The sequence below is a fragment of the Sinocyclocheilus rhinocerous genome, unplaced genomic scaffold (genome assembly GCF_001515625.1).
Source record: "Sinocyclocheilus rhinocerous isolate Xijiao unplaced genomic scaffold, SAMN03320098_v1.1 scaffold1879, whole genome shotgun sequence".
Classification (NCBI taxonomy): domain Eukaryota; kingdom Metazoa; phylum Chordata; class Actinopteri; order Cypriniformes; family Cyprinidae; genus Sinocyclocheilus; species Sinocyclocheilus rhinocerous.
This window is the reverse complement of record NW_015632718.1, coordinates 189,846-206,063: the sequence shown is the minus strand read 5'-3', so window position 1 is coordinate 206,063 and position 16,218 is coordinate 189,846. Positions and strand designations below refer to the sequence as shown.

Below are 16,218 nucleotides of genomic sequence, written 5' to 3'. Positions count from 1 at the left end.
CCCCCCCTCAAATTTTAATTTAATTCTGAATAATAAATAAAAGATAAACGGGTAGATGGATAAATAGATGGTTAGTCTATATTGTGTTATTTTTGTGTATGTTCTTTGAACATATTTCCACGTCGTTTAAATTAAGGCTTTTCTTCTATTTGTAACGTATTTAGCTGAAAACATGCTTAAAACGGGAAGAATCTGGAATATAAACCGTATATGGCATATTCCATCAAACGCTGCCGTACAATACCGGAAGACACACTGTTATTACGTGAAATACGTGATTTCCGTGATAGAATGCACAAACACGACGCGAAAGGCCGGTTGAGCCGTCAATCGAACGCGTCAGCCAATGGGAGGTTACGCTTTGGTGCGATCCAGCCAATCACGGCACACGTCGCGCTGCAGTGGGCGGAGACGCGGCCCAGCGCTGCCGTAACACTACCGATCCTTTAACGTTAGAATCCAGAAAACGGAGAGAATCGAGAAGAAAACAGCGAAAAAGGGAAAAAAACGAACCAGAGCAGGAGGTAACGCGATATATACGATCTATATAGCGCTTTCGGGTCGAGTCCGCGGATACTGGAGGGGTTTTTATTGTTATTTGGGATGTTAAGAGAGCAGCTGTGTTGATATGCTTGTCAAATCAGCAGCTGAACGCTGCTAGTGAGAACTATTAGCACACTAAAGCGTTCGCACGTGAATACAGGAGTGCATTTGATGCATAAGTCACAGTGTGTGATGTATATGTATATGTATTGCTTTAATAATTTCGCGTGTGATTTTTCATGCATTTCGCTTTAGTAGCCATGATGCATTCTGCTGTAGGCTGCACACATACACAAAGGCCATTTAAACCTCCATCTCTCATGCTGTTTGAACTTGAGCTGAACACCAGGAATTTGACATGCATTTTGCATCGATTGGTTCTTTCTTTCATGCGTGGATGGTCTTTATGGTAAAGCATCAAGCATAGTTTTAAGATCTAACGAACTACAGTAATCGAAAGTTAGTGGTAGAAAAATGTCTAAGCTATGAAGACGTACTTGAGATGAATTTTGCGTGCAATTGTTGATTATTTATTGCATGCATGCATGCATAATATTGACGGTAACACAGAGACTTTAATAATATCTAATCAAATGAAATATAAGCGATGCATTTTGCATGTAGCTATTGTTTTTTTTGTTTTTTTTTTAAAAGAGTAGATCATCCAAAAATGATTATTTGCTGAAAATTGACTCTCCCTCAGGCCATCCGAGAATTAGATGAGTTTGTTTCTTCATCAGATTTGGAGAAATGTAGCATTGCATCAGTGTCTCAGCAATGGATGCTCTGCAGTGAATGGGTGCCGTCAGAATGAGAGTCACAACAGCTGATAAAAACATCACAATAATCCACAGCACTCCAGTCCATCAGTTAATGACCAAAATCTGCATGTTTGAAAGAAACAAATCGAGCATTTTTTACATTTGCTCCCGGTTTCATAAAAACGCTTCCTCCAGTGAAAAAGTGGTCTGGTCTGAATCAGGAGAGAAATCTGCACAGATCCAGCACCGTTTAAAAACAAATATGTGGCTGGATTTTGATGTTCGAGACAACAGGATATGGGCTTTTTCACTAGAGGAAGCGTTATTATGAATTATGGACTCGTATTTTAGCCGGAAGCAACAATTGAAGTTAAAAATGTTTTGATGAATGGATTTATTTAAATGCTTGTCTGCTTGGTTTGTTATGCAGTTGTCATGCAGTTATTGATGATTTTGTTCGTGCATGCAAAATCTTTAAGGTACAGCACAGGCTATAGTGTAGTTATTAAAATATAATGTAATATAACATGGCGATTTAATGTTTTCACTGTCAGAGAGAGCATGAAATCAGGTTTTTATGCACTTCTGCTTGGTTTGGACAACTTCTGTTTCCAAGAAGTGACAAGAAAAGGGAAAAACAAATACACTGCTTGCTTGTAGCCTATTTGATTTCTGGCTGCTGTTGGTAATATTATCACTTATTAATAGTAATTTATCTTTAGCTAGTTATAAGGGTCTGTGTTTCCGGCTAATGTATTTCCATGCCGTTTAAATCATAATGCCTTGAGTAAGTTCACTAAAATGTGCGCTCCTTCATGTCTTTTGCATAAGGAAATATCATGCAAAGCATCATGGCTGCCAGACTCTTTGATAGCTAGCTAACTATTCTGTGTATTTCAGATATTTTAAGTTTAGTTTGATTTAATTTAGTTAGCCATTTTATTATTTTATCCTGGTTGGCAACTTCATTGTGTACAAAAAATGTATCTATATCTCTCTTCAAATCTGTAATATTAATTTTAAATTTGTAGTACTTCAAAATAGCATCTTTGTTTCAAAATGTGCTTTAAAGAATCTTTCCATTGTTAGAACATTCGAATTCAGTCCAAACCGATTGCATTAGTTTAATGGCGTTTAATGGCATATCTTTAGTATTGATGTGCACAATAATCTGGTTTCTTATGCGGAATCATGCAAAGATCCACATATTTTTATCTCTTTTTCACAGCTGTACAGTGTTTTTCATCATTCGTGTGCTTGTTGGGCTCATGGTTTGTGTGTTTCTGATGAAAGCGTGTGCAACGCAACAGGTCAGACGAGGATTTCAGCACAGTGACAGTAATAATAATGGCTCTGAGAGTTTCGCTTTGGGCACTTTGGTAATTGGCCTGTTCTGAACAGGTTCTTTTTCAATGCTTTTATTTTGTAATCTTTTAAAAATCATCATCATTAAAAAAAAAACCATCATCTTTTATAATTTTCTACATGGCTTGAATTGGAAAACCCCCAAAAACAATTCAATAAAAAAAACTATTAATTCATAGATTAGTTAATCAGTTAATTAGTTAATTTCAGGACTGTTTATTCTTGGACAGTAGTCTAAAATGTTGTTATTATATATATATATATATATATATGAATTTGAGGTTTTTGTCACCATTTAAAAACCGGTTTCTGCTAATGATGTTCATTGATTCAGGCTTATTTTTATATTTTTGTAGCCTATTTCTGTCTTTGAGGACCTGAAATAAGTACACTTTCTCATATAATTTATATAAATTGTATCTTAAAATATTAATATAAAAAAATAAGAACTTCATAGACAAGTTATTCATCAACCAACTATCATTTATAATTGACTGAATTGAAGAAAAAATGTACATAGATTAGTTTTAAATTTGTAATTAGTTTTCAACTTTTTAGTTAATCTCAGGCTTATTTTCAGATATTTGTATTTCTGTCTGTAAATACTTGAAATAAATACACTTATTCATACATTCATATAAATTGAAACCTAAAATATTGATGTGCGAAAAATGAAACTTTTAGAGTGAAGTTATTTGTCAACTACCAACTATCATTTATGATGAGTGAATTTAACAAAATAAAGGTTAGTTTCAAACTTAAGTTCATAATTAGTTTTTTTTTTTTTGGGTTCATCTCAGGATTAATTTATACGTTTTTGTGTTTCTGTCTTTAAGGACCTGAAATAAATTTTAAAAAATGTAATATGTGACCCTGCAGCACAAAAGCAGTCTTAAGTCGCTGGGGTATATTTGTAGCAATAGCCAACAATACATTGTATGGGTCAAAATTATCCATTTCTCTTTTATGCCAAAAATCATTAGGATATTAAGTAAAGATCATGTTCCATGAAGATATTTTGTAAATTTCCTACTGTAAATATATCAAAACTTAATTTTTGATTAGTAATATGCATTGCTAAGGACTTCATTTGGACAACTTTAAAGATGATTTTCTCAATATTTAGATTTTTTTGCACCCTCAGATTCCAGATTTTCAAATAGTTGTATCTCGACCAAATATTGTCCGATCCTAACAAACCATACATCAATGGAAAGATTATTTATTCAGCTTTCAGCTGATGTATAAATCTCAATTTTAAAAAATTGACCCTTATGACTGGTTTTGTGCTCACCTATACATTCATATAAATTCAAACCTAGCCTATATGACGATGTTAGAAAATAGAACTTTTACAAAAAACAGTTATTCCAAAGTTTATAATCAGCATTTTTAGTTCGTCTCAGCGCAGTTTTTCTCTGAATGGCTGTAAGTATTAGTAATAGTGGTGTGGGTATTGATTGGTGATGTTTTTGTATTTGCGTCCGCAGCTTTAGCTGACCTGCAGTCATGGACCAGTCTTTACCTCCAGACCTGAACCCAGAGCCTGAACCGGCTCCAGAAGCAGACACCGCTCACGATTCACCTGTCCAACCCACCCTGGACTCCAGACAGGAACCGGCTTCAGATACGGCCCAGGAACCCTCTGCAGTACCAACCCTAAAGCCAGAGCCGTCAGCACCAGAACTCACACCAGAACCACCGTTCCCAGCGCCGCCTCCAGCGGCCAACTCCTACAAGATCATGACCTTCAGACCCACCATGGAGGAGTTCAAGGACTTTGGGAAGTACATCGCTTATATCGAGACCCAAGGAGCTCATCGAGCCGGTCTGGCAAAGGTATGGAAGTTTGAGTTAAATTTCAATTTTAATTTGAATTAAAAGAATTATGGTGTGTTCACACCAGACGCGAATGTAATTATTCTCGCGAGTAGATTACATACAAAGTCAACGCAAAGACGTGAAGGACGCAAACGCACGATATTCGCCTCAATCGCGTCTTCCGCTCAAGTTCAAAAATTTCAACGCGAGCAGAAAATTCGCATGACGCGTTCTGGTGCAAGCCAATCAGCGAAGAGCTTCTTGACACGTCCAGTTGAATCAGACAATGGAAGAGAACATTATTGCAGCCGTCTGTTATTATAGAGGTCTGGAGCATAGAATTAAATGTTCAGTTATTTTTGTTATAAGAAAAAAGTTATTATACCTGTTATACTGTATTATGACAGCACTTTTTTTTCAAACCATACATCAATGGAAAGCTTATTTATTCAGCTTTCAGATGATGTATAAATCTCAATTTCGACTTATGACTGGTTTTGTGGTCCAGTGTCACATATATTTACATATATACATATATATATAACTTTGAATAATCAATTCTGTAAATGCATTTTTTCATATCTTTTGAACACTAAGATAGTCATTTTTGTTTTCTAAGGACTTGAGCAAACATAATGAAAAACGCTTGTGTCAGTTATCTAACTGTACGGTTATTTTCTCGCTCAGGTTATTCCGCCGAAGGATTGGAAGCCGCGGCGTTCCTATGAGACCATTGAAGAGATGGTCATTCCTGCTCCCATCATGCAAGTGGTGACCGGCCAATCAGGACTCTTCACTCAATACAACATCCAGAAGAAGTCCATGACGGTCGGAGAATATCGCAAACTGGCCAATAGTAAAAAGTACGCTTTGTTTGATCAAATCCAATTTTTATAATGTATACAACGTGGTTTCTTTGTAAAGTTGCCCTCTCTTATCTGGACCTTTATGTCAATAACGTGACTAAAATTTAAATTGTTTTTTGGGGGTATTTTTTTCGAAAAGATTGACTGAATGGTGAAGTAAGTTTTTGAACAGTAAGATTTTTAATGTTTTTTTTTTTTAAAGAAGTCTCTTCTGCTCACCAAGCCTGCATTTATTTGATCCAAAATACAGAAAAAGCAGTAATATTGTGAAATATTTTACTATTTAAAATATCTCTTTTCTATGTGAATATCTGTTAAACTGTAATTTATTTCTCTGTATTTGCAGCATCATTACGCCAGTCTTCAGTGTCACATGATCTTCAGAAATCATTCATTATAATGAGATCCCTTTGCCACGTCACCAAGTGAGCAAAATCAAACGCGCTCGTTTTCTCAGACGCTTGCAGAAAAAGGCTTACCTAAACAAAGTTACTGGGTTAATCTTTTTCACGTTTCCTTGGTTGGTAGATGCAACGTGGACCTGATTATAGCACTTAAAACCTGGAAAAGTCAGATTTTCATGATATGTCACCTTTAAGTATGGATTTAGTTACTGTAATAACCTTGATGATTTTATCCATATGCATGTGTTTATGATGTTTTTTCTTCATCAGGACATCACAGAGTGGAACATCGGCCATCTGAACACTCTTCTGGACATGGTGGAGCAGGAGTGTGGGATCGTCATCGAGGGCGTCAACACGCCCTACCTGTACTTCGGCATGTGGAAAACCACTTTTGCCTGGCACACGGAGGACATGGACCTCTACAGCATCAACTACCTGCATTTCGGCCAACCAAAGTCCTGGTGAGCGTCCTACATTCACTATATATGTGCGTTTAGTTGAGTGCAAAAAGATTCAGAGGAGTTTGTTGGCCATTTTTAACACTTGAACTACATTAAAGTGATTAAGTGTGATCAGATTTGGTCATTTTGACAGTATTTTACCAAAACATTTACTTGACTTTGTTCTCTTTTCATGTGCATTCAGTAAATTTTGTGTATAACTTTAATTGTAATTATAATTTTTAAATTCATGGTAGAAATAAATTTTTGACGTTTTATATAAAAATGCACTCTGAAAATTTATTTTAAAAAATTATATTACAGAAACTAGGGCTTAAAGTTCTCCGGCATGCGACGTTTGCCTGCGGGAAAAAAAAGATAGTCATCTTACATTTAAAAACACTTGTTGATATCACGTTCGAAGGAACACAGCTTTTACTCTCAACCAAACTAACATTACTAGCCAATCAGAAGTTTTTGCTCTTATAAACACGAGACGTGCATAATAGTAGGCCTATCCAATTGCAGAGTCGCAGCTGATGAATGGAAAAGAAGCCTGGGTCTCGAGCGCGACACATTGAAAAAGCTGCGATTCAAATGTTAAAGTTGCCACAGTCATTGCATTCTTTGCATGTGCTGCACTTTATTTGTACCATTTTGTTTTATTAGTTTATTTATTAGAATTTGAAAGATAATAACAACATTGATTGATTAGTGAGATCTGATTTTAGTCCTCGAAAACCAAAAAAGTAGTGCAATTCCTTAAGTCCTGGAATTGTATTTTGCAGTATCTGTACGAACCCTGTTTAAGTTACCAGTTCTTGGACTATTTTAATTTGTTGTTGGTTGTTAATTGAACTGAACTGTAGTTTTCTGTAGTAAACTGTCTTTGTATATTTCCTATTTTATATTCATTTCCTAATGATCTCTTAACGGTAATTTACCAGTAAAGACTGTATGTGTGAAAGGGGCTAAACTCTGCATATACGGTGAGTTTGGGTTGCTTAACGTTCATCTGGGAAAACTCACTTGATTTGAAATTAAATCATTTAAACCTATGCCAACACAGGAGAATATATCGACATATGACTTGGTTTTGATACTTTATTTGAGGCCAATTATTATTGCCTCATCGTTATTTTATATATAAATATAGTCATATTAAAGCCTGTTTTTTCCCTTAGTTCTATTTGTATTACTAAAAAAATATCAGATTACTCGTCAAAATAATCAGTAGATTACTTGATTAGCAAAATAATCATTAGTTAAGCACTAGATTAGTTAAAACATTTCAAAATACAACTGCATTGTTTTACTTTTTGTGATTAAAAGACAAATATTTTGTCATTTGAAAATTTCTTAAAGTATTAAAACATTGTCTCATTCTAGTGAACCAAGTATCTGCATTTTGTCTCGCCTTGTGAGCTAAGTGTATTGTCACACCCCTAGTGTCTATGAGCATGATAAAACTCATAATTTTCCAAGTGTATGACATAGCTTTAATTCTTCAGGTCAATCATATATTCATGAAAAAAATCAGTTTGAATAAGGAAAGCGATAACTTTGCCATAGTATCCTTTCAAATGTTAAAGTTGCCACAGTCATTGCATTCTTTGCATGTGCTTTGTTGTTAATTGAACTGAACTGTAGTTTTCTGTAGTAAACTGTCTTTGTATATTTCCTATTTTATATTCATTTCCTAGTATTTAATTTACCATTATTTCTTTTGAACAAAACAATTTCAGAAATGTCATGTTTTAGATTGTAGGTAATCTTGTACCCTGTCAAGGACAAAGCATCACCATTAAAATTGTTATTTGCTTTCTTTTCGAGTGCATTCAATACATTTGTGCATAATTATATATTTATATAATTTTTTAAAACATATTTTAGCAATCAACATTTTATGAGGTAAACAATATTATGTCCCAAATGCTGATGAAAATGTTACATTAATATTTTGTTAAAATATTTCAATATCTGGAGGGTTTATAAATCATTTTGCATTACTTAGTTAAAAACAAGTCATGACCATTAAAAATTGTTACATTTGTTTTAGTTTCTTGCGCATCCAGTAAGTTTGTGTATAATTATAATTTTTATATAGGTTTTATATGTGCATTTAGTTGAATTCTAAAGATTCAAAGGTTTTTTTTTGGGCCATTTTTTTAACACACAAACTACATCACAGTGATTAAGTATGATCAGATTCGGTCATTTCGGCAGTGTTTAACCAAAAAGTGATTTGATGCTTGCCATATATGGGGCTTGTGAAGATAAAATTGCGGTCCATCAGTTTGATTGACATTTAGTGTCTCAAAAACTAGACTTTATGCTTGATTTTACAGTACCAACGTGCCATGGGTGCAATATGAAGAACCTTAAATGTAGATCAGCTTTCGGCCACTTGGAGGCGCTGTTGTGATTCACATCGGCTGTAGACATTCGGGATGATGTCATCGAGAGAGATGAATCCTGTGGCGTTTGCTTTGTCTCACTATCTCGCTCTTGCCGCATTTAAACGTACAACAGGCTCTTTATAATGGAGCCGGTCGTTTCAGAAGCACTTGGTTGTGAAGTAAATCCTCTAGAGGATCGTTAGGGGTGATGTATATGTATATGTGCTATGCTTTCATTCAATGGATAGAAAGATAAATGCACATTGAAATCAAGTTTTTGACAAGAAGAGCTGTCAATTGTGGACTAAAAGATGTGAAAACCAAGCATAACATCGCTTGATCCAAATCCAAATGCTGTTGAAATTACTTGGTATTTATTCTGTTGGTTTGTTTTTTACTGAAGTTCAGCTTGACTTTTCCTCTCCATTCTTGCGGAGAAGCTTTAATACTGTATTTTGAGGTGCAGAATACACAATTTTCTGGCTGGGCGTCTTTCCTGTGCTGAAAGAGTTTAAATATGCTTTTAGTGTCCTTTTTTTTTTTTTCCACATTTGAGTTTTTTTCTTCACACACTCTCATATTGTATCTTCTCCCTGGTGTATCCCCTCTTTCGAGAAAGATGCAAGTGTGTTTTGCATACTTGTGCACTAGTCCTTGATGCCCTGGGTTTGTGTTGTCTTAAAGAAACCGCGTTCATTAGACGCAGCTGTTCTGTCAGTATCTCGGGATGTCGTACAGAGGGATATTTCATGCATCTGTGAGTCTCGTGTCTTTTAATCAAGCTGGAAAGCAGTAGTCAATCAAGGGTGTTTTTTTTTGCCTTGGAAAAATTCATTTAAAAGTGGTCAATGTTTTAGGAATTTGTAAAGTGAATGGCGTCGGGGCTTCAAAAAATGCGTGAGATGAAAAACATAATAGGTTGCATCACGAAAGACTTTTAAGTAGAAAGTAGGAAGCAAGACTCCCACTAAATGGTAGAGTGTTTCCCAGGACTTAATGATATATTTTAATGATGCTGAGTGCTAAAATGTTATATTTATTGTGAGTGTAATCTATACAAAGTGCACTTTTAAAATTGTTAATCAATAATCACAAACAACTGGGAAAGTCGTTGAAATGCAAAGCTCAAAAATAGTTTAGAAATTGAGTTTCAATGAGAAATTGAGTATTTTTTACGTAATTGAACGTTAGTTGTTCAGGATTGAAAACTAACTAGTTTTTCATGAAATCAAAGAATTTTTCATAGTAAACTTTTAGAATTACACACTCCTTTGTCAGATCCTTTAATAAAAGCGCACGGACAACGACTAGTGCTTTTTGTACCAAAAATGATTTATGTCAAACATCAATCATTTTTATCCTCACAGTTTAGTAGAAGTACATAAATCCATCAATGTAAATGTTACACAAATGCAACTGCATCTGTTTGCTTTAAGGAAAGTTGTTGAATTCTTTATTTAATTTCAAAGCTTGTTAGCATAATATACCCTCATTTTAAAAAGAATGTTATTGACCATTTTATTTTGTGCGTAGCTACCAATTGCAAAAGAGACCTCAGAGTTTGCATGTAAAAATAGGGTTTCTGTAATGAAAAAGTTCAGTTCCCTGATCAAAAGATGTGGGAACCATAAAACTGTGAATAGCAAATGCAAGAGGTAACATCAAGGACTCCTCATTTGAAAGTTGCACTAGGGCCAGATTTAATGCTAGTGCTTGACACTTTGTCTCTGTAGAGTTTAATGCATTGACATGAATCATGTTGAAAGGGTCGTAGCGTGTTTTTGGGTCAAGCTCTGGTAGGCACAGGTGCCCAAATGGATAAGGGTACAAAAGTGTGATTCTTTAAGAGGTCTCGCTTGCTCTCTTGAGTATCTTTCCGTCCCCATTTCTTCTGTGTCCTCATATCTCTCTGAAGTGTTAGCTCTTGATGTCTCTAGCTAAGCATTCTCTCTTTTTCCCGCTCTCCGGAGGCCTTATCTCAAGTTAACTTTCCGCATAGCGGAGAACGGCAAGGCTCGTGCACAGAAAAAAAGGAAAGAGGAGAAAATTTACTCACCCTTCAACTCGGCTTAATGCAACTATGCGTGCGCTCGTCCTCCCCACCCAAACACTCCCTTCTGCTTTTGAAATTGAATCCGTTTTACTTTTCTGGTAATTACAGTATGTTAAAGTGTGTGTGGTAGCTGTTTGCCTAACCCTCTGTTCAGCCACTGTGAAATTAACTTCATTCGCCTCCAACTCTCCTCCCATCAAAGTCATAATTCTCGCCGCCTCCTGAGATCTAGTGTCAGATTCTTAAAGATTGCGGAGTGGCCCAAAGTGGTGCGCACGCTGCCGGAAATAATCGCTGAGAGAGGGAGCCAAGGGAATAGCTTGATTCTTATTGCTTGTTTTCTTGTTCTTGTCCTCTTCAAGATGATGACAAATAAAAGCTTAACGCTGCCGGCGGCGTCGGTGCCGTTTGGCAGGTAGGGGTTTTGTGTTTCCGCCGTGGGACTGGAGAGATATTGCATCTAGGAAGTGAAGTACGGAATTGTTTCATGGGCCATAAACGAGGTAAATGGGATGCATCCCTTACGTACGCCCAGGCACCCAAGTACCCTTGTCTCAAAATCTCAAACGGTGTTTAGTGGACGCTTCTTGTTCATTTCGTTGTTCCGGTGGTGCCTGAGGAACCTCAAGAGGCTAGAGGCTTTCCTCCAGGTGGGTGTTTCCAGTCACACCAAGCCAAACCCCTCGGATTTACCTTGATTTCTGGTGCCCCCGGTGTGATTTTTGTCAATATTTGCCTTCCTCCCCAGGCAGTTCCAGATCGAATAGAGCTTCTGCAACTTTCGGTTGCCAGATAGAGTTACTGTCAGCTTGATCTGGTGGGGTTAGTGGGGTGTAAGGATATTCCTGCTGGCAGGAACCATTCGTACCCTAATTACAGCCGCTCATCAGATCTAGCTTTTATCTGTAAGAAAAAAGGGAGAGAAAGATCCATCTAATTGTTATTGATCTGTGGTGGCACCTCAAACACCAAATTGAATCCACTACCGCCAGTGTCCTTAGAGTTGGGGTGGTTGTGGCCAGCCGTTCGATTTCCCAATAGCTCCATCTTTGGAGTTTCAGGGCAGTTCCCAAAGCATTCAACAGTGCACCACATCATGGGAATTGATTAGCATTCATATTTGCTGTAGGTGGAGGCCATTAAGTGGCATCTCACTGCTTTTAGTGTCTTGCGCAGTTATAAGACACTGTATTACGGTTTTAAGTAGTTCAATTTTAAAAACTAGTCTCGAGATCCCTGTGTGCTTAGATTTGGTATTAAATGTTTTTTAATCCAAGAATGAATCCTGTGCTATTAGTGTAATATCTGCATGTACGTAGATCCCTACTAGGGGTGTAACGGTTCTTGGTAAAAAATCGAACTGTACCGTTCTCCACCCACGGTTCGGCACGCACTTGCACCGCAGGTCAACTTAAATCTGACAACGCATCTGTAATATGGCTTGTTAAAGATAACAACACGTAAAACAGACAGAGTTCGGCTAATGTATGTTTCTGTCAACAGATACACAATCTGGTTTCCCAATACATTACAACAACAGCGATGAACAAACCAGTCACTCTTTGTAAACTTTGTTCAATGCGAGTGCCGTATGCTCATATATTACCAGTCATTTATGCCGTCATCACCCGGGTGTTGATTAGCGTGCGCGCAGGTGAGATGTGTGATCTGTGTTTAAACTAAACTCATTTAAGCCTTGCCAGTTTAAACATTAAAGATCCAGATGTGAATGAGTAGATTTGTCTATGCGCTCATCTGAAGCGCCAAATCCCGCGTCTCAGAGTGGGCAAATAATGAGTTCTCTTTCAAGACTTGTACTTGAATGGACAAATTATGGACAAATTATGTCAACATGCCTGTCTTGGTGAGTATCCCAGCAGACAGAGTCGGTTGAACTTACAGTAGTGGATTCGTGTGTTGTCTTAAAGTGACAGCACTTTCTTAATGTTAATCAAACAACAAAAGCCAAGGAAATCACTCACTGCTCTTGATTGAATAGCTTTTGCAACTTCATCTTTAATTTATACAGTCAAATATGCAATGTTATTTTACATTTGATTACTTTATTCAATTCATGTACTTAAAAACTGTTAGACCTACCTAAAAAAACCTGAAAAGCACTGTTTATTTTATTTGTATTTGCTCTATTGTATTTATTTGTTCTGTTGATTGTAATTAGATTATTTGTTCTTATTTTCTTTATTTGCCTCTCATTTTAAATGGAAAGAGCACAGACAAAGCCTTATTTTGTTTATATGAAGATATTTTTTTTATTTGTGTTACTTATTTATTTGATTTGGGGCTTGTTTTAAAATGTTAATTTAGTTTTGTTATTTACATTTACATTATATTTAAATTTTGTTATTTAGCAGATGCTTTTATCCAAAGCGATTTACAAATGAGGACAATAAAGCAATCAAAACCAACAAAAGAGCAATAATATAAAGTGCTGTATTAGTATATTATTATTATAGTGTTATATTTCAATTTCACAAAGAAACATGCAGCATTTTGTCCAAGCAATAATAAAAGGACACATTTATTTATAATTTGTCTTAAACCTCATTTTGTAAAAAAAAAAAGGAAAAAAGAATCGAATCATGAAATCAAAATCGTGAATCGAATCATGAGTTGAGTGAATCGTTACATCCCTATGTGCTACTGCTGATTCCATAATTATCTGAATATGGGAATCATAGGCTGCTGACTAGCGGCTTTTCTCCATAGATCTTATTTCCATCTTGTTCTTGTTCCCGTTTGGTTAGTGCATAGCCATGTCAAGCGCTTTCAGTTCCCATCCCTCTTTGTTTTCCCCCATGATTCTTGTACTTTTTCTCCTGTAACTTTTCAGTAAAAGCCACAACACATTGTGAAATAAAACAAACCCCTTCTTGTACATCCCATCAGCTGCATACAAACACAAACGTCTAATCCGTCCACTTGGTATTCAGTCGACTTTCAGACGATCCTGCGCTTGTGTAGAGAAAACCACTGCTGGGAAATTGGCCCGTGTTTAACTAGAAAGTGCCACTCGCCCATAAAATCCCAGTTTTGCCTCCTGCCGCCAGTAGAGGGCAGTGTGGCGCCGCTCGAAACCCCTCCTGAAGCCGCTGTGAATGTGTGATTTGGAGCTGGAGCCCAGGGGAGGGTGATGCACCAGATTTACATTTGCGTTCGAGGCCTCGGGAGGGTTTCGGCTTTCCGTAAACTTGAGGAAATAATTAGGCTAATACAGACAATGTCAATAACGACGTCAAGCGAATTGAACCTTTAGCGGCACGGAAGATATTGTGCCGTTTCCTTCTCCAGCAAAACCGTTACAGCACAATCTGTATTAGCGCTGCGCGTGTTTGAGCCGATTAGCTGAAATAAATTGGCTCTCGCGCAGTAATTTTCCAGGCTTTGTCTCGGTGACGTTTGAGTACTTTGTCTTTAAACTAGCGTGCGACTGGTGAATGTGAAATAGGGGTGAAATGTTCTCTGCGTGTTTCATGTTTTCGAGGGCTGTGTGATGTTCAGAGAGCAGTTCTCACAGAGAGGCGTCTCGCTGCGCGTCCCTCCAGTGTCTTTCCCTTTCGTCTTGTCCATTGATCCCGTTAATTGATCTCGGTTTTTTCCTCTTCACCGCAGGTATGCCATTCCTCCCGAGCACGGCAAGAGGTTGGAGCGGCTGGCGCAAGGTAAGACCTCACATCCGTTCGTTAGCGTGTCTCCATGCCGAAGTGGAACGTGGTAGGTTAGGCGATCAAAACAGAGGTCATTTACATACAGAAGACTTAAAGGAAAAGGAGCGGGAACAGGATTAATGTTGGAAACTCGTTCACTTTTTGTTCCATACTTTTTTCTTTGGTGCAACAAATATAAATTTATGTATACACACACACATATATACATTTAAAAAATAAATAAACAAATAAAATTAAAATGTTAATAAAAATATATAATAAAACTAAAATAATACATGTAATATATAAAAAAATTAAATATATATTATATATACACGCATATGTAAATATATGTCTTTTATAAAATTATATTATATAATATTATGCTATTATATGTATTAATAATACATGATATATTCAAATAAAATAAAAATGAACATAAAAATTAGGTGTATATATTATATAATAATATTATGTACTAATTTATTTTTATTTATATAAAATATTTACATATAAATATAATATATATGAAATAATATTTTATAAATCTTTGTAAATTTATTCTTTTATTTATTTTTTTAGCGTTTCATCAACCGTTTATCAGTAACGTCGATGATTAATATCATTAACTCTATTCAGGATATATGAAAAAATAAATAAATATGTGTATGTATATATATACAGTAGTCAACATTTGAAGTGGATCAAAAAAGTTCATCAAAGTTGACAATTTTATTTTAGGTTTTAGGACAACTTTGATTTAAAGGTTTTGATCCACTTCAGATGTTGACTAGTGTATTTATGTATATGTATTTTAGTTTGATTAGTTTACACACACATATATATTTATATATATACAGTGACAAAGAGTGAAAAATTTAAGGGGGTCTGAATACTTTCCGTACCCACTGTATATATTTATACACACACACACACACATATATATAATGTGTTATTATGTTTATTTATTTTGATGTATATATTATGTTTTATTTTTATAAATATTTATATAATTAATGTATTTATATGACATTTGTTTATTATTGTATTTATTTTTTTAACATTGTTTCATCAAAAAAAAAATTTGTGTAGATTTAAACCCTTTTGGTGTAAAATGACTAAAAAGCACCATAACAGTAGTCCATATGAGCTGTACGCTGTATTTCACTTCTTTTGAAGTCGTACAATAAATTTGTGTGAGGAATAATCTGCGAAATTTCTCAGTTTGTGTTTTACTGAAGGAAGAAAGCCATGCAGGTTTGAGGTTGAGTAAATGATGGCAGTAGTTCAGTATCGGATGAAGTATTCCTGCCTGAAAATCCTGTTCTTTTCCTGCCCCAAATAACGCAGACAAAACATTGCCGTAATCCTGAACGAGGTGCTGGCAGAAAATCTCCCGAATATTCGCGGCGCTGTCTAGGAAAGCCCTGGCGTCTGCCTGTGGTTGTGTGGATTATGAGATGTGAAGATGTTTGTGTGTCTCTGAGATCTGAGGCTGCTGTGCTTCAAAACGCTAGCATAACCCACACACGCTCCTGTCCCACTTAAACAAACACCCCGCTTTAAACCAGCGAGCGTACTCGACATGATGAACCGCGCAGAGACGTCACACAGAGAACACGTGTATATAAACACCAGCAGCGTTTTGACGCCATGACTCGTCTTTTTTCGCCCTCATTTGGTGTTTTTTTGTTTGTTTTTTTCGCCCTTTGATGATTAGGATGAATTAGGATTTATTTTACTGCCATCAAGCTATAATGCACTTCAGTTTTGATGCTCTGAAATAAATAAGACTTTTATCAATATATAGGATTATATATAGATAGTATAAATCTCTTTAGGAGTCTCGGAGATTTTAAAGTATTTAAAGTTTTATGATATTACATGATATATATATA

General features: G+C 36.0%; 1 protein-coding gene across 1 annotated transcript in view; it reads left to right on the top strand.

Moving 5' to 3' along the window:
* Window positions 1-410: 410 nt before the first annotated feature.
* The window catches only part of LOC107742799 (lysine-specific demethylase 4B-like), a 62,314-nt gene continuing 46,506 nt past the window's right edge, over window positions 411-16,218 (top strand). Inside the window, exons 1-5 of the mRNA XM_016555841.1 lie at window positions 411-524; window positions 4,160-4,508; window positions 5,178-5,357; window positions 6,031-6,224; window positions 14,286-14,335. Coding sequence (XP_016411327.1) covers window positions 4,179-4,508; window positions 5,178-5,357; window positions 6,031-6,224; window positions 14,286-14,335 — 754 coding nt within the window. The 5' untranslated portion in view covers window positions 411-524; window positions 4,160-4,178. The remainder of the gene's footprint in view (window positions 525-4,159; window positions 4,509-5,177; window positions 5,358-6,030; window positions 6,225-14,285; window positions 14,336-16,218) is intronic.